General features: G+C 41.5%; 1 protein-coding gene across 2 annotated transcripts in view; it reads right to left on the reverse strand.

The window, feature by feature from the left end:
• The window catches only part of cv-2 (crosveinless 2-secreting protein), a 128,950-nt gene that overhangs the window by 99,884 nt on the left and 7,965 nt on the right, over positions 1–21,101 (reverse strand). For both annotated transcript variants that reach the window (XR_014442324.1, XM_083130348.1), the window contains exon 2: positions 9,371–9,444. Coding sequence is in view for 1 of the 2 variants with exons in the window: in XM_083130348.1 (XP_082986474.1) it covers positions 9,371–9,437 (67 nt within the window). In the remaining variant the exon portion in view is untranslated. The remainder of the gene's footprint in view (positions 1–9,370; positions 9,445–21,101) is intronic.

Below are 21,101 nucleotides of genomic sequence, written 5' to 3' on the forward strand. Positions count from 1 at the left end.
TATTTTGCTTATTTTATACAAAAACCATCTAACGTTCGTTTTTAATTAATTATAGAGCGAGCAATAGTAGGATACGCCACTGGACCTGCGGCCAAAGATGCTCAACCCGATCTGGAGAAACCACAGAAAGTTTCAAGGAGACGACACGAGATGGCACCACTTGTTCATCACTCCAATTCCGACAGCAGGATTTGTCTGAAAGACGAGAAGTAGTTTATTTGCCATGGATCTTTCTGTGCTTTAAAGGAACGGGAAACAGCATCGGGAGATTTATCTCCCCCCAGCAAGCGAAATTGCTGCGGTTTTTAATTCTAGGCTGGCACGCCAACTGCAGGACTTCCCTTCCGGCAATTTAATTCTTGACTCGTGGTCGCCCCGCAGTTAAGTAAGTAATCCTTAACGAATTGAAACAACTCGCTCGTTTGACACACAGCTCTGACTGAATAATGTACTTTCTCTTTGCTTCTCTTTTCTGTCAATATCTCGGTAACCATTACACTTGACAACCTACACTTTGGATTGAAAGAGTCAGTAGCGTTACGACTGTTTCAGGACAGTGTAGTCTTAACTGTTTGAAGCAGTGTAAATTTGTGTATCCCCGTCAATTGATTTTATTACAAACTTTACTTATGTGCCTCTACATACCAAACGAGCCTAATGAAAGTTGAATAAAAAAAAACAACACAAAAAATACTGTGTCCCGACGAAACGTACCACTTGAGTTTTCGCGACGAAACGTACCACTCAGATAAACAGCTACCTGTGAAGGATCCACTAATAACTTCAAAATATTTACTCCGCGACAAAACGTACCACTTCAAGGAAAACGCTTGAACTTGCCCTTGACATGTGAGACATTACAACACGGTGCGCTATCCAGCAACCATCTAGGTTATTCGTCATTAGTCATTACGACTTTGATCTCTTAGGTTAGGTTAGGTTAGGTTAGGTTAGGTTCGGTTAGGTTAGGTCGAGTATCGAGAGAATGAGGAAATCCGTTTGCATATATGCATGTGTGCCGCTCTGGCCTTCTTAAAAACGGAGGAAGTTTATGATGGATGGCTGGAAATACACTCTCAAGCCCCAGAATCAGCGAAGCTAACTCTTTTCTTTGATTACTTTGTGAATACTTGGTTGCAAAACGCGGAAAAGTCCAATGGAAAAGTCCAATAACAGTGTGGAACTGTCCAAAGCCTGGATAAAGTGTGATGGAAATGTGCATCGAAAATTTCCTCATTTTAAAAACAATCGTTATATTTTTCACAATATTTATTTTTTGAATTTTACTTATTTCATGAAACAATCATATTTTTTGAAAACAACTCGCAATGTTTCAACAATACTTCATATGAGATTAAACCCTGTATATGTGCACTGCAGGTATGGTTGTCTATGTCTAAGGATACAGGTTACGGGTGGTATTTTCCCCCTTCTATACTTTTAATGCATTAAAATTAGGGCTGAGTTGAATTTTTATTTACCGATACTTTTCAGGCATTTTGATCGTTCGCGGGTTCTGCAAAAAATGCTACTCAACACTCTCACGGAGTCGAATTATCCTGGACTGGAAGTTATGCAAAATTTAAAATTTCCATTCATTTTGTATACTATGTGAAAAAGCTCTATTTTGTGATTACAAACAGGTATTTTTATATTCTAATGTAATCTTTGAATATTTTGGAGCAAAACTCCTCTGGTAAATTGATGCTAATAATTGGAGGGGAATACTCATCCACTAATATTAATCTATCTTTTCAACAATTCTTAATTGTCAAAGTTTTCAAGTATCGGTATCGGTGAGAATCGGCGAGAGTTTCGGTTCAAATTGGTATTCTCCAGGGGTACAGAGTTCGAATCCTGGCCGGGGCATGGATATTTGCGAGTGTCCATTCATCAATTTCATCATATCAGCCATCCCAATCTTCGCAAATTAGCCAAAAGTGGCACAAAAGCGAAGTAAAATAAAGCAAATCAAATCAAACCAAAATCAAATCAAATTTGGTATCGGCTCAGCCCTAATTAAAATGCATCAATTTTTTTCTTCTTTTTCAAGACCATGGAAATCTCTTTGTGAGTGTCCCTTTAAGGGTGAATTCATTGAGTCTGGGTAGGGTAACTTTACTAACATGCATTTTCCTTCAAATCTCTCTCTGTTTTCGAGAAAATCATTTTCCGCCTACACCGACGAAACATATCCCTTGAGATTCGTAACACTTTAATCCCAAGGGCTGAAGCACATGTAGTGAAAGTGCACAGCCACTCGCCATACGCTCAACATACTTTCACGGTGACGTCAAACGATACTTTCACAATCGAGATGCTTCGGGCTTTTTCGGCCACAAATCAAAATTAACGGACGATCTAAACAGGGACACGATAATAATACACACCGAACCTTGTGAAAGTATTTCAATAACCTGGGGTGGCGCAATTGATTTGAGGATTATGTAGACTTGCAGTTCAACTCGGATCGTAACACAGGAAAAATATTGATTTGTTCTTCTCTTTTGAAATTCTAGTTATTCATTCTCGAACAATGCCATGCTCCCTTACAAGGGATTAAATATTCATGTCTACCAATTTTCTTTTTAAAAAAATCTGTTTTTCTCTTTGTCACTCTTTTTCAAGTCTTTTCCAATTTTTGCCTTCACCTTTATCATTTTCTTTCCTGCTACAGTAGAGCCCCGATAATTCGAGGACGGGACAGAAACGACTATACCTTGAACTACAAAAAGCTCTGACTATACGGCTGATTGATTCTATTTAGCTTTTCTGCCACTTTTGGTTAATCGCGACGATGAGGATGAGTGATGATATGATGAAACTGATGAACAGGCATTCACAAAGAACACCAATGCCCGGGCCTGGATTCGAACCCGGGGCTTCTGATGAAAATGTGACTTTACTGTGTTTCTTCAATGACATGCACTGGTCTTGTCGATAGGACGTCTGACTGTCACGCGCAAGACCAATGTGCGATTCCTGCGGAACCTTTCCGGCCTTGACCCCGCATAAAGCGGTTCTGAGGCTATCAGCCTCAAATCAATGGGTACCTGGGTGCAACCCTGGGGGAGTAAAGGCGGCTGGAGCGTGGTGCTGATCTTTCAATGACACCACAACAACCCTAACATTCTCTCGACTGTACATGTAAAGAAATTATTTCCTTTAATAATAATAGTATTAAGAACGTAAGAATAATGATGAAACTGATTGCTTGTATAAGTTGTTACGTTCCAACAACGTAACATTATTGACAAGATTCACTGGGTAACTACCTCTTTTTGTATTCTGTTAAATTTATCCCAATGGCGCTACGAAGCCAGGGGTCTCGCATTCGAATCCCGGCCGGGGCATGGATGTTTCCGAGTGTCAATTCATCAATTTCATCATGTCATCACTGATCCCCATCTTCGCAAATTAGCCACAGGTGGCACAAAAAGCGAAGTAAACACGTAAGTGAAACATTTATCAAACTACAAATAAATGTCTGATGAAGGGGGACATGTATTCTCCAGAACATTCACAACAAAAGTTGTGTCTAGGCTTGTAACAACCACAAACTACAAGAGAGAATTCTACAACGCAAGCAATGCGATAAAAGGAAAGTTATTAAGATGACAACTTGGGGTGCTGACCAGTAGACAATGGCTGCTCCAGCATCCCCCTGGGGCCACCTATGACCTTTCGGAATAATTTATACTGGGTGCTGCAAATATTTTGAGTGTTGTTGTGCATGAGTGGCAAAATTGCTGAATGCGGGCGGCAAGGAATGGTGAAAAAAGTGAATACGTTTGAATCAGAAGACTTAGAAGAGAACATTGATTGATGATCTGGTAAAATGCATTTGCTAGAACCGCCTTCCAAAACAGGGGGAAGTAAAGTTCCGAAGGAGAGAGAGAAAGGGGAGGGGGAATATATCAAGGTCTTCAGAAGAACCTAAAGCGAAGTACCACGTAGCTTAATTAACTCCATGCAAACAAACGCTCCCGGTAAACACATTGGAAAATTGATTTCTGAGGCGGCGTTATACAAAAAAAGTACGGAGCTCGGGGAGAAGGTCGTTTTCTGTCTATTGTTTTTCGAGAGGTGAAATAAAGAGGGGAGAAGTGATCTCTTCTGATCGAATAGTTTACGAAGAGGCACAGTTTACAGAAGGGAGCTGATGGTTTTTGTCATCCGGAAGGCCTGTTTACTTAATGGAAGTGGGGCAGGCGCGCTACCTCTCCCTCTCTCTCTCGCTCTAGGACCTTGCGAATATCCTGCAAAACAAAGTTACCCTTTTTTGTTCTCGTCTCGATCGCCTGCTGGGCCGATAGTTATGTCTCGCCCATCCCCAAGGTCAAGGTTCTTTCTGGTGAAGAACTGCGTGTACAGGGGTCAGCTTAAACAAGCCGCGATGCAAAAGGGTACTGGGTTCGAATCCAAGTTTCTAACACCTGGGGCACTGAGCTTACTGAATTCGCAAGCAGATATTGCCCATTCATGGTATATTCCCACTTGACGATTTAGGATAATCTTTAGCTTGGATACATTCGATGTATTTTTTCACCAGTTTCATGATTAGGACTAAGGATAGGTACAGTTACCGTGCAAATTGTCCATCAGTATGTTCGTGCACTTTATTTGACCCAATAAGAGCTTCAAGAATTAAAGGAAAACTTAAAACAAGCTGTTTGAAACTTCTGCACCAGCATACATAAAAATCCATCGCTTGAAAACACAGTATGCAAGAGAAAAGTTAATGAAATTAGTCGTGGACAATTTGCCGAGCAATACTAGTGGATCCATTGTACATCCTATACTCAGTCCAGGTACCTCCTAAAGTACTCCCCGCCCGCCCGGAGATCCTAATGGGGACTATTTTACCTTGGGAACACCCATGGCCTCATGTTGCTGTTTCTTGACATAACTTTTTCACCTCTATGCCTAACCCCCCCCTCTCATATGAATGAAGGACCGCACCTGTCGTTGGTCAGTGGATCCCTCGGATCTAGCTGGGAGGACCTCATAGCAGTCCACCAACCCTACCCCACCTCTGCCAATTGTGGGACGCTCCTAGAGCCATAACAGGACAGCTCTATAAATCCAAAGTAGATCTTGCCCAGGCTAGAGACAGATGGAAGGCTTGTTATGCTGCAGCCATAAACCTTCGGGTTTAAGAAGACTAGATAGTCAGTAAGTTTCGTGGTTTCGTTGATTTGATTCGATTTCTTGTTATTTTAGCGTCGTTATTCTGCCACTTGTGGATAATCGCGGCGAAGAGGATGAGTGTTGATATGACGAAATTGATAAAGAGACACTCAAGATGATCACCCCTACCCAGGCTAGGATTGAAAATCGGGATCTTTGGCGTCGTACAGCGCTGTGCTAACCACTTCTCCACGGAGCCTAATTCAGTTACAACTATCTACACTACAAAATACACAAGCCACATGGGCATTGTTGGCAATTCTCTGGCAGTAATTCTACGCAGATTATTTTTATCAGAATTTGAAATAGCAGCAGATATTGTCGAAGCGTGTCCTCCCGTTTCGCCTTATTCCATTTCGCCTTATTGCGTTTTCACCTCCCCCAATAGAATTTCAAATTATTTATGTGACACGAACTTTCTAAGGCGAAACGGGCCGTAATCTGTCGAAGTATTGAGTCGTTGCTGAGGAAAAGGCCCAATCCAACGTCCAGGCGGGTCGTAAACACTGCTCGAACTTGATTTTGTTTTCGTATTTAAGTTATTTGGCGTTACTTGTCTGTCACTTTTGTCTAATCGCGACAATGAGAACGAGTAGAAGATATTGATGAAAGGACATTCACACAGGACTCGAACCCGAAACTTCGGTGACAAGATTGAAAGACTACCACTTAACGGATTGGGCCACCGAGGCGGTTCGAGCTTGTTTCCAGATTGACCGATTGCTATCTTAATTATACAATTATGCGTAATGGTGCCGTAACTTATTGCCATTCAAGGTCAATGACAAGGTTGCCGCCTTCTGATGTTCTCCCTGACACTTTCATTGTCCGTGCCCGAGCTCCAGTGGACACTGATCGCGGCCTTGACCTCGAAACCTTCTGGACATGTGACCTACCGCTCGGCGGAGAGGAGGGGATAGAGCAACAGTCGGGTTGAGAATCGTCGCGACCATATGACGTGGTTGGCGTCTTTATTCCTCATTAAAAGATGCTGATTTCAGGGTCTCTACTAATCCCATTGCACAGAATAGCAACGTAATCGAGGGGTCTCTGGTGAAGGCAACTACACAGTGATTCGGATCCCACTTTGAAGCGCAACCAGAAATTTTCTATTGGGGGGGGGGGGGGGTTCAAGCAAATAAAAATATGAGTCTTCCATAACATGCCTCTCGTAAATAAAATTATAAAAAGCGAGCGACAACTTTGGTACGGGATGAATAGAGTCCTACAGAAAAGTGCAATGATTGATAAATGGTGCTGTACCGTTCCAAACAGTGATTCTTGTTTGTTTGTTTTTTAATTATAGAAGGATTAGAAATTTTCCATTATAAAATTATAGAAAAAAGTAAATTTCTGTTTAACATGATGGCCCAAAGGGGGTGGGTTTTCCCATAACTCCCTCCCCTTCAGTGCGCCCATGAGGTCCTGACCAGATTAAACTAGCATGTAGTGGACAAAATACACATCATTGCAGAACAAATCTCAGATGGAACATTTTTGGCACTGTATTTCCTCTGCAAAGTCAACAGAATGGAGTCTTTTGAAAAGAAAATTAAATTATCTGAACATTCAAAGACACAGTTGGAGAATATCAGATGCCCCTTTACTGGAGTCAAAACAATTATGCATTTCTTATGTAATCTGACACATTCTGGGTTTTGTGTGTGGAATCGAGAACTCACCAGGGCATGAATGTTGTTTGGTTGTTTCCGGATTCGAATCCCTGCCTGCGCATGGGTATTCTCTGTGAGTGTCCCTTCATTAATTTCATCATATCATCGCGATTAGCCAAAAAGTGGCAGAAATGGAAAGTAAAATAAACCAAATCATACAATCAATCAATGGTTTCGGTTCAGCATTAGAATTTACACAGCCAAAATAGGGAGAAGATGACAGCTGGAGGGGAAACATCGTGTATCATCCCAGCACTTGCAAGGTGTGGCTGAGGAGAGGTAAAAGCTACAACACGAGAGGAGAGGTAACGGCGCAGAAGTTGCAGCGTCGCGTAACCTTTCGCATTCAGTTATCACAACAAACGAACAACTCCCCTTTCCGGAATGCGGAGTACTTGAATGTTGTGGTATTATGCCATGCAGATTAATTATTTGCGGTTCCAGACTTTCCTTTGTTTACGGCCGGTGTGGCCAGGCAGCACGTGACGTGTTAGCCTTGGCAGCAGCACACACTGGCGCCTTTAGGAGAGGAGATGGGTGAAGCGAAGGTACAGCACCGTCGTGCCGGTGACGTCAGTACCAATGTTAATGTTTAAGACTAATATGGGGTGAGCCGACGAAATGGGTGATTTTCAACATCAACAAATCAAAACACACTAAAACCGAAAAATATGTCAACCTCCCGTCCACGTAGTACACCCTGGACTGCATTTTGCAGACTAGCGATGCTTTGGCGTCTTGACTAAAGGCACGCTTTAGACGAAAGCATTTTCCTTAGCCTTTTTTTTATGCCATGACCCCAATGCTACCGTGTAAAGCGAAAAATCTTATGGCATTTCAGATGCCATGGCATATTTCATGGCATTCCTCAAGGATAGGCTCGGTCCGTAGCATTGTTCGTAGCGTAACCAATCAGAAGCGACCTCTAGGTCACGAGTGCAGGTGTAATGGCGGCCGCGTGAGATGTAAGCAATGCATCACTTCACATTTTCAAAAGCCGATAACTATCCAACCGAGAAGAATGACGTTTCGTATAAAACGTTATTAGATACAAAACAATGGCGCTGCTTAAATACATACTTTACAACGTTTACTGTACACGTATGGAAGAATATTTTAGTTGTTTCAATTGTAATCACCGTGCAATCAGCATAGTTGGTGTAGCTCGACGTGCCTTTCATGCTGTATATGTTATACATTGTAATCGCAAAAGCTGGCCGAAAAGTTACACGAAATGCTTGCGTGTAAAGTACTAACTGCTATAAGATCCTTGGAAGCATTTACATAGCATTTATGCTAGCAAAAGTGTTAAAGGAAATGCTTTCGTCTAAAGCCGGCTTAACAGCCACTATAATCCTCTAATTGGCAAAAAGCGAAGTCAAAGCACTCCAGCGGCGGCTGGTGGCTCTGAATTAGCTGAAGAGCTAGTAGGGAGAAAATAGGGTTATAGAGAAAATTAGATCAATAGTTACACATACTTATTAGAAAATGAAATTTCTAACATAACACATGCTAAAATGTAGTGTGTGTTTTGTTAGAAACCGTATTTTCTAATAAGTTACGCGGAACTATTCCGTGGCCGTCCGGCTTTGGGCACCGGCTACAAGGCGCGCGCAGGTTCGAGTATCCTAGGGTGAAGCGTAACAACTTTTCTCCTGTGTATGGGACCTGTGGTCACCCACCACCGTGAGGAAATTTAGGAGCTAGGAATGAGTAGCGTTACCTGGTCATGGAAACCTACAACGACAACCGAGGGTTCGTCGTGCTGACCACACGTCACCATGTAACTTGCTGGATGATCTCCCACCTAAACAGGTGGTAAGTAGGCTCTGTCCCTCACGGGCTGTTGCGAAACGTTCTTTTTTTTAAAAAAAAAATAAATGTATAACTATTTATCTAATTTCTCTATTGTCGCATTTTCTTCCTACTAGCTATTCATCTATTTCCGAGCCATCGGCCGCTGCTGAATCACTCCCACACTCAAAATGAAAGAAATGTCAAATGTCGTGATCAAATATGGAAATAAATGTCCACTTAAAACTGCCTGCTAATTATTACGTTCAGTCAGAGAGAAACTGTTAATATTCTGTTGAGCAGATAAACAATCTCGATTCGAACAATTGAAAAGTACATTTTTTTGGAACACCCTGCAGTCATGGAAAAAAGATCCCAGCAAATAATGGAGGAACATCCTTCACGGAAGTCCTGTAGGGGCGAAGTCCAATGAACAAAAAGGTGCGCGGGCGGCGGGGGTGATTCGCGTGTGACAAAAGGACAATAAACATTCGCTGAGACAAGACACTCAACTTTACCTCTGCGAAATAAAAAACGAAAGGACAGGATACTTTTGCTATACTCTAGATTAAAGCGACTCCTCTTTCCCCGTTCCCCTCGGAAAGGACAAAAACAACCGAGAGGAAGGGGGAGAGTTTGTCACGAAACTTCCGGTCCAGCTATCGTACCGGAAGTTGGGCTTATATAATGAATGATATTAAGCTTGTACTTACGGCCCTGCGAGTTAACCACCGTGTGGATCAGGAACGTGGAGCAAGCCAGAAGTCTTATGAACATCATGGGTGTCCTGGAAGGAGAAAAAGAAAAGGGTAAATGAAGAAGCCAAGATATCGGAGTTTGCATCTCCGCTGGTTTCGGCACGATGGAGCACTACATCATTCGTTAAGTGCGCCTACCTGCTGTTTTCCGCCGGGATATTGGATTACCGCACGTCAATGCTGAATAATCTCCACCGCACAGAGAAAGTACATATTAGGTTCAGCGTATGAACGGGGGGTAGATAATGCATAAGTGCACTTATCACGAGCGGTACGGATTCAGTGTTGCCAACTCGAGGACGATAAATCTTCATGCAAAAAAAAAAAACACTGAATTCAGAGACAACTTAAACTTGCGACATATCGACATATTTTAAACTTATTAATCGTTGTGTAAACAGGGCACATCTCCTTTCGTGTTATTCCTGTAGAGGATGAGAAAATTGGCCACTAAAGTAATATCATACAGAAATTCATAGAATTACCTATAATATTGTTCTTGTCAACGTAGAAAATAGGCTTATAAATTGCAAGAGATATAATTTAAACTGCCCTTTGTGTAAATCACTGTTCAAAATAAAAAAAGTTAAAATATAGAAAAAGAAAAAAAGGCACATACCTACAATGTGCACAATTAACGTACTGTTAATACGAGGGTGTACAAAAGAAACAGGACTGATTTCATTCTGTTTAAATACGCATGCGCTAGCGTCCGTCAGCTGTCAGAGGCGTGGCCTTAACAACGTCGTGAGATAAGCGCCACTGCTCTGGAACTATCAGTTTGTGAGAAGCAGCCATCGGTATAGGACGTGTTTCTAGCACCCAGAGTGGATTTCAAGCTACAACAGCGCACGGTTATCAGATTTTTCTATTTGACAATATCGGAAATGTTTATGATCATGTTGTTCGTAAAGAGTCTATAGTCATCACGCACTACTACTCTGATGCCACTGAAGAGGCATGAAGAAAAAAAAGCTTCGTGGAAGCCATTTTCAGCCAGACAGTGATCTGAACAATGCTATTCGGGTGTCCTAAAATGTGAAAGAAGAGCTTCAATGATTGCTCTGAAAAGTGAAATGAGCGTTGGAAACATTGTTTCACTTCTAAAGGAGACATATTTTGAAATTTTGTAATTGAAATTCCATACGTTGACGGTATGGTGATCATACCCACAACTTCACATGGCAGTTAACTTAGTGGTGCACAAAGTAGCAACATTAACTCCACGCATGGTAGAGACGGACTTGGCCGAATCTCTTTCTCGTCTCAAAACTCCAACTCTGCCTACAGTTGAAAGTGTCTTTCGATCCTCTGTTAAGTGGGCCTCCAACAGGGATCGAACCCGGGACTCCTTGATTACAGGACGAGTACCTTACACCATCGGGGAGGACCTTATCCTGAATGTATGCAACCACGCAGCACGACCTGACAGTTGCCACTAATGATTGATTTATTTATTTTACTTCATATTTCTGCCACTAATCGCGAATATGAGGATGAGTGATGATATGATGAAATTAATGAAGAGGCACACACAGAACACCCATGACCTCTGGTGTCGTAGCGCGGTGAGCTAACCACTCCGCCACGGAGGCCGGCTGTTGCCCCTAATGGAATAAAACTCTATAGTTACCATAAACAAAATATCCAACTTCTCTATATACAGTATAATCAGATAGATGTCCGACACACGCAGACAATAGGCCTTGTCTCGATTTTAAAGAGGTGTATCTAATTTTCGGTCTCGTCTTGACATGTCCCCAATGATCTTGTCTCGTTCTCATGTCGTCTCGGTGTCATCCTTAGTTAAATCAAGAAACTAACACTGAAAGAGACACCAGAATCTCGTTAACCTGGCAAAACCAGATGTGTGTGTGTGTGTGTATGTTAGTGCAGAGACTACTATTTATGTGTCCAAAACACTGTTGTGGCACAAACATTTCTCCGTCAAAGATAGAATGCTCCAACACTGGTTCTAAAATAACTAGAGTAGGCAACTCTGGACGGGGGGAGCTGTTAGATAAGAGGTAGGGTACGGCGCGATTAGCTTATGATTAGCAGGTACAGCAAGACACGCAGGAATTGGCAAACACGTGCATATGCATGCACAGTAGAGAATTTCAACTTGTAACCGCCCGCACACATGACAGTGGAAACATCAGCATCGTACAGTCAACGTAAAAAAGGAATTGGAAGTTCAGTCTCGGCGATTTTTCTATTCTACAATGTTCTATCCTTAGACGTTATGCAATCACAAATACTTCTAGTATTAAAAACAACTGTTTTGAGCCGACTGTACAGTCACATTCACAGGACATTATGTTATCTGGGACTTATAGATTTGACCTGAAGGTACCACAGGTTCGATTTCAAGTGAGTGCACATCTGTTCGGCTTTACGAGGGTTCGTAGAGTCGAAACTAGGCGTCAAGCAGAAAAAAATAATATTGAGAAAGGCTGTTTTCCTTAATGATCTATCTTCGCTGTGAAACTTTGTATATGTTGTTTGTATTACTATATAATTCGAGACTCGAGAGGAAATCAAGGGGTCCCGGGTACGATACTCGAGGGACGCACATTGCGCAGTGGTTCGGTACACTTTAAACTGTAGGTCCAGCCACGATTAGCCTATCTGAGCATGAAGTGGATTTAAAACAACAATTCAACATGATTCAATACCAGACGAAATCGAGGCTAATGCTCACAAATCGAGACGTGACGAGAACGAGATGAGACAGACTATGCCAAATCTAGTCTCTTCTCGATACCGTTCCTACCGCTTTATATCACATTAGGGTTTATCTATTTTGTTTAAAATCCACTTTATACACAGAGAGGCTATTCGTGAGTGGAACTACATTATAAAGTGTGGTCTTAACTACTATGTGCCTCCACCGGGTATCGAACCCGGCTCCCCTTGAATATTTCAAGGCGACGTCGTTACCAGTCCGCCATCGGGAAGCTCTTTTTAATTGCACAGTACGTACCTACACTATCATATTCTACTGCTCTGTACAAAACCTGATGTGTCCACAAAGAAATTCAGGAAAAAATCCCCAGGAGTATCCTCCTCTCGGCAAAAAATCCCCAGGAGTATCCTCCTCTCGGCAAAAAATCCCCAGGAGTATCCTCCTCTCGGCAAAAAATCCCCAGGAGTATCCTCCTCTCGGCAAAAAATCCCCAGGAGTATCCTCCTCTCGGCAAAAAATCCCCAGGAGTATCCTCCTCTCGGCATAAAGAGTATCCTCCTCTCGGCATAAAGAGTATCCTCCTCTCGGCATAAAGAGTATCCTCCTCTCGGCATAAAGAGTATCCTCCTCTCGGCATAAAATCTACTAGAGTATCCTCCTCTCGGCATAAAATCTACTAGAGTATCCTCCTCTCGGCATAAAATCTACTAGAGTATCCTCCTCTCGGCATAAAATCTACTAGAGTATCCTCCTCTCGGCATAAAATCTACTAGAGTATCCTCCTCTCGGCATAAAATCTACTAGAGTATCCTCCCATCGGCATAAAATCTACTAGAGTATCCTCCCATCGGCATAAAATCTACTAGAGTATCCTCCCATCGGCATAAAATCTACTAGAGTATCCTCCTCTCGGCATAAAATCTACTAGAGTATCCTCCTCTCGGCATAAAATCTACTAGAGTATCCTCCCATCGGCATAAAATCTACTAGAGTATCCTCCCATCGGCATAAAATCTACTAGAGTATCCTCCCATCGGCATAAAATCTACTAGAGTATCCTCCCATCGGCATAAAATCTACTAGAGTATCCTCCCATCGGCATAAAATCTACTAGAGTATCCTCCCATCGGCATAAAATCTACTAGAGTATCCTCCCATCGGCATAAAATCTACTAGAGTATCCTCCCATCGGCATAAAATCTACTAGAGTATCCTCCCATCGGCATAAAATCTACTGGAGTATCCTCCCATCGGCATAAAATCTACTGGAGTATCCTCCCATCGGCATAAAATCTACTAGAGTATCCTCCCATCGGCATAAAATCTACTGGAGTATCCTGCCATCGGCATAAAATCTACTGGAGTATCCTCCCATCGGCATAAAATCTACTGGAGTATCCTCCCATCGGCATAAAATCTACTGGAGTATCCTCCCATCGGCATAAAATCTACTGGAGTATCCTCCCATCGGCATAAAATCTACTGGAGTATCCTCCCATCGGCATAAAATCTACTGGAGTATCCTCCCATCGGCATAAAATCTACTGGAGTATCCTCCCATCGGCATAAAATCTACTGGAGTATCCTCCCATCGGCATAAAATCTACTGGAGTATCCTCCCATCGGCATAAAATCTACTGGAGTATCCCATCGGCATAAAATCTACTGGAGTATCCTCCCATCGGCTTAAAATCTACTGGAGTATCCTCCCATCGGCATAAAATCTACTGGAGTATCCTCCCATCGGCATAAAATCTACTGGAGTATCCCCCCATCGGCATAAAATCTACTGGAGTATCCCCCCATCGGCATAAAATCTACTGGAGTATCCCATCGGCATAAAATCTACTGGAGTATCCCCCCATCGGCATAAAATCTACTGGAGTATCCCCCCATCGGCATAAAATCTACTGGAGTATCCCATCGGCATAAAATCTACTGGAGTATCCCATCGGCATAAAATCTCCTGCAGTATCGCAATGACATAAGAAACAAACAAAACCTAACCAACAACATAACCTGCGTGTTTGTCGTAGATTCCAAACAAGTATATTTATATTGCGACCAGTTATGAAAAAAGTGCCTCCCTCCCCCAGCCAAAAAAGATCGCATGCATTGTTTATACAAAGACACACAGAGGGAGAGGAAGATGTGGGAGCACAGACAATTACCCCTGAGCTTTCACCGCCATTTTCCTTAATGGCCGCCATACAATTTTTGTCTTATTGCTCCTCCCTGCAGCGGGGATACCTTGGAAGCCTTTATGAATGAAAGCTATTTGCATAAGGAGACAATAAAAGCATGGGAAAAGGACAGAACCAAGAAGTGGAACGGTGGTTAATGTCTTCGGAGGCAATTCAGGACAGAAATGATCGCTAGCCTCAGCGTGGCGTATAATCTCGATCTTAACGATGCAACTACGTTCAATGTTCATGTAATTTCAAGGTTTCAGTGTCTTGTGGAACTGGAGAAGCTCATGGGGAAACAAGATTGTTTTATTTTTCCCCTCTGTAAAGACAGTGGTATGATTACCTAAAAATGTTAATCTATTTAGTATGTTGTTCCTACTAAGTAAATAAATAACGTTGGGTGACAGAAATTTTCAAGGATTAGGTTTGCCAAGTATTTTTCTTTATTTTCCGCAGGTTTTCTCTGCGCTTCTTTATTCTTCCTATTCATTTGTTATAAAAGGGATTTCCCGATTTAAGCACCCTGACAATGAGTTTTGGAATAGAGACTCTTGACAAGTAGTTCCGGAATTGAGGATTTACAGACTGATTAGAAGTTACGGATTTAGAGACTTTCATATGGAATTTCGGATTTACAGACTCTGACTTGGAGCTCCGGATTTAAAGACTTCCATGAGGAACACAGGATTTGCAGATTCTGAAAAAGAGTTAAAGATTAAAGACTCTGATAGGGAGTTCCAGATTGAGACTGCATAAGGAACTCCGAATTCATGGGCGGACTTTGAGCTTTTGCTTTTGGGGGGGCAGACTCTGGGAGAAGCATATGATGTACCTGAGGGTTGTTTAATATCCCCTAGCTTATAAGGGGTCCGGAGACCTTCCCTCGGAAATTTAAAAACAATCACTTAAAAACACTGAGTTCTAGGCATTTTAGATTTGAAAATGTTAAATTTCCTCGCTTAAGTAAACAAATATTAATTAGTATATTGGTTGTCAGCTTTAAAAGAAGCAAAACGGTACGATTATTGCATTTTGCATTTCATTATTTTTTTATTAATACAATATTCGTATTACTTTTAAAAAGTTACGGTACAATAGTAAACTTCAGAAATTTGAGAAAAATTAAATTGAAAAGTTCTTTCGATGCCCCAGCAGTAACTGTTTACTCAACACAAAGTCATGTTACGTTTTTCTTTCTTCAAACTGTACACATCAATCAAATCGTCTAAGACCCGCTATTGCGACGCAATTACCGCACATGCCATCATGCCAAACGTCAAGATTTGCGGTATGCCTTCATAACAAAAATGTAGTAACTGAATTTAATCATGTGTTATTTTTTTAGTCTTCCCTCCAAAATTCTGCCTATGTCCGATTTTATAGATTGATAAAAATTTTGGATTAGAAACTCTGGTAGGATATTATGGATTTAAGAGACTTTCGAAGAGAATTCCGAATTTACAAGCTATGATAAAGAGTTATGGATTAAAGACTTGATAAGGAATCACAGGTTAGAAACTCTTAGAAACTGTGAAGGAACAAGGGAGTCTCAGGTTATATACTGTAAAAAAGAACCTAGAGGCTCATAAGCCAGTCAAGGAAGAATAGAGGCTGATAGCTCGTATAAAACAGGCTTAAAACAAAAAGAATATCCTTGAATAACGGTCGTGTCCAGGCAATAATCTGAGACATGTGTGTTGTAGAAAGATGAAATATGATGACGTTGTAGCATCTATAGCAAATAAAAACTTTCTCTACAAAGAAATTGGTTCGATGTGGATTTACAAGGAGATCGAACATTGTCCGTGCAAGACTGTTGAGGATTCGAAGACCGGTATCGCAGCTTGGATTGTTGGATGGTGATGACGATAAATGCGACTCAACTAGTTAAGCCCATCTACGGACTACCGAGGACAGCCTGGAGTTGCAAGAAACGCCAACGGTTCATCTGAATGCGTCTCCGCCATCCGTACACGCACGTATACACACTCCTGAGCGAACGCATACATATTTAACAAGCTAGCGTTCATAAGGTGTGGAGAGTTGATCCTACAGCTAAAGACGAGGATTGAAAACAAGGATGGGATCATGTCCTTTCCCCTACTTTTTTTTACCTTACCCCAAACAACATTTTGCGGATAAATTGACACCTATAAATTACCCGTATTTACACAGGACGATCGAGGACTGAAAGCAAATTCGGAAATCAACGTCAGTTACAGCGTTACATAATGAAGCCTCCCATCATTTGGAGATCTTGTAATTGAGGTATCAGAAAACGACGGAAAAAGACACATTTCAGCCAATAGAAAAGGCAAAGAGGGTTTCTCTTTTCTCTTGTTTTACGTCCATAAATATCTCCGGGTCTGTTCTGAACGACAGGTGAAAATTAGATGGCGACGTGCCTTGCCCTTCGTTCAATGTTAATCGCCGCATTTGAAGGCAAGACGCGCCCTCCACGCTATGCTAATTCCCGGCCGGGCAGATGCTGATCGGACCCCGCCTGCTTATTAATTAGAGGAACAGAGTGCTGATTTGTCCTCCAAGGGAATCGAGGAATTGGCGAGAAGTGGTGGGAAAAGGGCAGGGGGTGTCTGCAGGGGGAGAATTCAAAATCAAAAAGATGTGTCCACAAGTAAGATGTACTGACGGTTTGTTTAATGTCGTCATGAAGAAATGTTTTGAGGCAGCTAGTGAAAACGGAGAGAGAGAGAGAAAAGGAGAGAGTGACAGAGGTTAAAAGTTAGAGAGGGCGTGAGAAAGGAAAAGAGAAAGATGACGAAAGAGAATGAAAGGTCAAGGAGTTTATTTTTTTCTTTGCTCTTGCTATCTGTATCTCTTTTCATCTCTGATTTCCTCTCTCTCTCTCTCTCTCTCTCTCTCTCTCTCTCTCTCTCTCTCTCTCTCTCTTCTTATTTCTTTCTCTCCTCCTCTCATTCTCTCCCTCCCGCATATATATACACACAGAAGGAGGGGGAGAGACACAAAGCGATAATATAGCACTAGAAACAGATATAGACAAGACAGAAAGGAAAGAAAATATTAAAAAAAAACTTAACTTCCAAAACTCTCCATCTGAAGCTCTAATCCAAAACTCGCTACCCAGAATATCTAATCCAAAACTCCCTACCAGAATATCTAATCCAAAACTCCCTACCAGAATATCTCATCCAATCCTCCCTACCAGAATATCTAATCCAGAACTTCCTACCAGACTATATACTCCAGAACTACCTACACTCTAAAAAATGAGCTACTGAGTTGCCATAAAAGTGGTGTAACACCGTAATTTGGTAGCGCAATACCTAATCGAGTGTTAAAGGCTTCCATATTTGGTGTGTTATGACGACAAATGGTCCCTACCCGAATCTCTAATCCAGAATTCCATATCAGAATCTCTAATCCAGAACTCCCTCCCTACCCGAATCTCTTATCCAGAACTGCCCAATGGTGTGTCTAATCCAGAACCCCGGTCCTGAGCACCTAATCTGGAACATTTTTTACTCCCTTTAAGAGCCATGTGACAGTTTGCACTCGCTAACCGTAAAGTAAGCAATGCCACGCGAAGAGGCGGGCGTTGTCCCTTCCTCGGGAAGAAAGTGAGCTGTTAAAGAGCGCCGCGGAAGAAAAAGCTGTTTATTTTGCCCCTCGCCACAACGCCATCCACTTCCAAGAAAGGAACTCGAGAAAGAAAGATTTTTGCGCCTGCGAAAAGAGCGTAAATATTTTGACAGGTCGCCGCACTCCATTTCCACTCGCGTGCTAACTCCTTGGTGGATACTGGTCCTTCCTTGGTGTGTAATTGAAGGAGTGGTCGTGGCTATTACGTTACATTATCCTCCCCCTCGTAATAAACAAAAAAAAATCCGCTGCGGGAAATCCAAATTTAGGTCATACAGCGTCTAGACAGGAAGGAAGATTGGGGTTACGTTTTTCTTTTCTAATTAAAATGTCTCAAAAAGATTCCAGCTCATTTTGACAAAACAAATTTGCTGACTTTTCCAGAGAGTTTATAATTAAATTTCTAAAGTATTCTGTAACGCATCAGCATGTTAATAAACAGGTTTTGAGAAATAAACTTTACTTGCTATTAACTACCAAAATGAATGGTCAAGAAATAATTTAATTTATTTTCATTTTCAAATATGTTACATATGGGGAAAGTCCTACAGTACCGGACACCCTAAGTTTATTGGCAATAATTCGAAAATAAGTACGCGTAATATAAGTTGAAAACAAGAGCATGGTACTTCAAGATATTCTTTATTAAGAACAGGGAATCATTGCTGAAAAAGGGAAACGAAAGTTCAAATAAAATTGCAAACAAAAAAGAGTAACAGTTGAAGTGGAAAATCGTCGTCCAGTATCGGACAGTCAATGTGTTAGCTTATAAACGAGTCGAAAACAAAGTAAATACCACCGACAACCTAAATGCAGTGGCAAGACAGTTTAGCACCATTCTTGCAATGTCACGGTACTGTAAGACTTTCTCCTAAATATAAAGATGGCACAATAAATTAAATGCAAATACAAACAAATGATTCTCCCTGACTTTTTTCACCCATACCTTGACTTCTCTCCAGGTTTTCCAGGACCCAGACAAGTGGGAACCCTGGATAACTTTGTAGCCTACATAAACATCTTCAATTAGGATTTATTTCTTGGACAAAAGAGAAATGAAGAAAGGAATGTGATGGAAGCTGTTTTGAACTGAGGACCAGTACCGCGCTGCGATGTAAGATATTACAAATGACATTTACAATATTTTAGCATATTTAAGATACATGTTTTCCACAGTTTTCATATCTACAAATATTTATCCTAGATCAATATTCTGATGGTTATAATCTGGATAGTATTTGAAAGGGGGTAAGGGTGAATCTCCCCGCCCCCTCTGGTTTCAGGCTCAGGCACTTGGGGGAACTTTATAGATACTATTTATATATGCGAGGAGAAGTCCGGAAATCCGGCACCACCCTGGGAGTTGAACCCGGGTCCCGCGTGGCAGTCAAACGCCTTGTCGACTTTTTTTATGGAACATCCCTAAACGGTAGTATCCCCCATTACTCACTTTTTCTGTTTTTCACACTTTGTCAATTTTTACTAAATTCCCTGTTTTCTCATTGCGAACAAACGCAAACACCCATGTCCTAACCGGGATTCAAATCCGGGATCCCTGAAGTCGTAGGGCGTTGCGCCGACCACTCAGTCACGGAGACCGACCGACTAGACCAACGCGGCTCCATAATTGTAGGAATATAGGAGATGGAATGTAGTTTTCCTTTCCCCGACTTAACTTTCATTTGCCCCCCCCCCCCCATCTGCCCCCACGCAGAAAAGGGCCTGATGGGGCTACAGCCTCCTCCAAAAAAATGAGAAAATCAACATTTTCAAATAAAAGCAATGAAGAAATTGGGGGAAAAAACAGAGTGGTAAAAGCAACATCCCCTTCAAATGCCCCCCCCTGAAGTTTTGAGAGTAGAAAGTTCTAAATATACGAAATATCTTAATGTGTCTACAATTCCCTAGAAAGGACTTACGTACTATCCACCTTTACAATTCCAGCCCCTCCCGGAAAAAAATCCTTCGTACGCCATCCATGTGCAATAAATATCTTTTTGCGCAATAAATTTCAGACATTTTTCGGGCGAAATGTCTTTCCTGCCAAGACTCAAGGCGACGTCCGCTCTTCGCCAAACCGTGAGAGTCTCACGACGTACATGCAACAAAGATAACCGATTCTGTCACAGACTATAACTGTTTATTGACTTAACCAGAATACAAATACACGATCCCCTGTTTGCAAAAACCAAATATCCATGCATTCAAGCCGTCCATAATCCTCAATGACGTAAGGAGTCGATATTGGATATAGCCATGAAAGAGTATCCTTGTCGTTCATAGTCAAATAGATGAGATCATCCTTTTCAATAACCGGAAATGTATTTGGGTCCCCTTGTAACCAAAGTGACATCACTCTTTTTATCAATTTATGCGCTGATAAGGACCAAGGTGAGCGGTTTTCCGTTCACTGCGGTCTCAGTTTTTCTTCTGTCCATTTGTTCTTCCTGTGCGAGAATTTCTTTATAGTCTTCTAACCTTACGGTTACATTGTATCAGGTTCCGCCGAACTTTGGAACTGCCGTGTTCGACCGACAGACCTTCTAGCAATGTAGTGGTCACATGGCATCAGGAAAATCGCCAGCGTACTAAAACAGTTATGATTTTTTTTTAAATCCACTTTTATGCACAGATATTTAACTAAATATATGCTTACAGGTCGAAACCAAGTTTTACGTAATAATTAAAATATAATTATTGATAACAACTCCTTTGAACCAGTTTCCAAATTCAACTTAGGAGTAATACTAACAAATGAAAATGATATTAAAGAGGAAATAAAAAGAAAACTTAATTCAGGAAATGCGTGTAACTTTTCTCTTCATAAACTTTTATCTTCTCGTATAACATCGAAGAAACTAAAAGTTAAAATATACAAAACAGTAATTTTTGCCTGTAGTATTATATGGATGTGAAACTTGGTCCCTTACATTGAATGAGGAACATAAATTAAGAGTATCTGAAAACAAAATCCTTAGAAAAATATTTGGGCGTAAAAGGGATGAGGTGACAGGAGAGTGGAGAAGGCAATGTAGAACTGCACAATTTGTATTAATGTCCGGATATGAATATAATAATTAAATCAAGAAGGCTTAGGTGGGAAGGTAATGTGGCACGAATGGGAGAGGAAAGAAGAGTTTACAAGATTCTTGTTGGGAGACCTGATGGTAAGAAACCTGTAGGGAAG

Source organism: Lepisma saccharinum, chromosome 1, assembly GCF_977018435.1.
Source record: "Lepisma saccharinum chromosome 1, izLepSacc3.1, whole genome shotgun sequence".
Lineage (NCBI taxonomy): Eukaryota > Metazoa > Arthropoda > Insecta > Zygentoma > Lepismatidae > Lepisma > Lepisma saccharinum.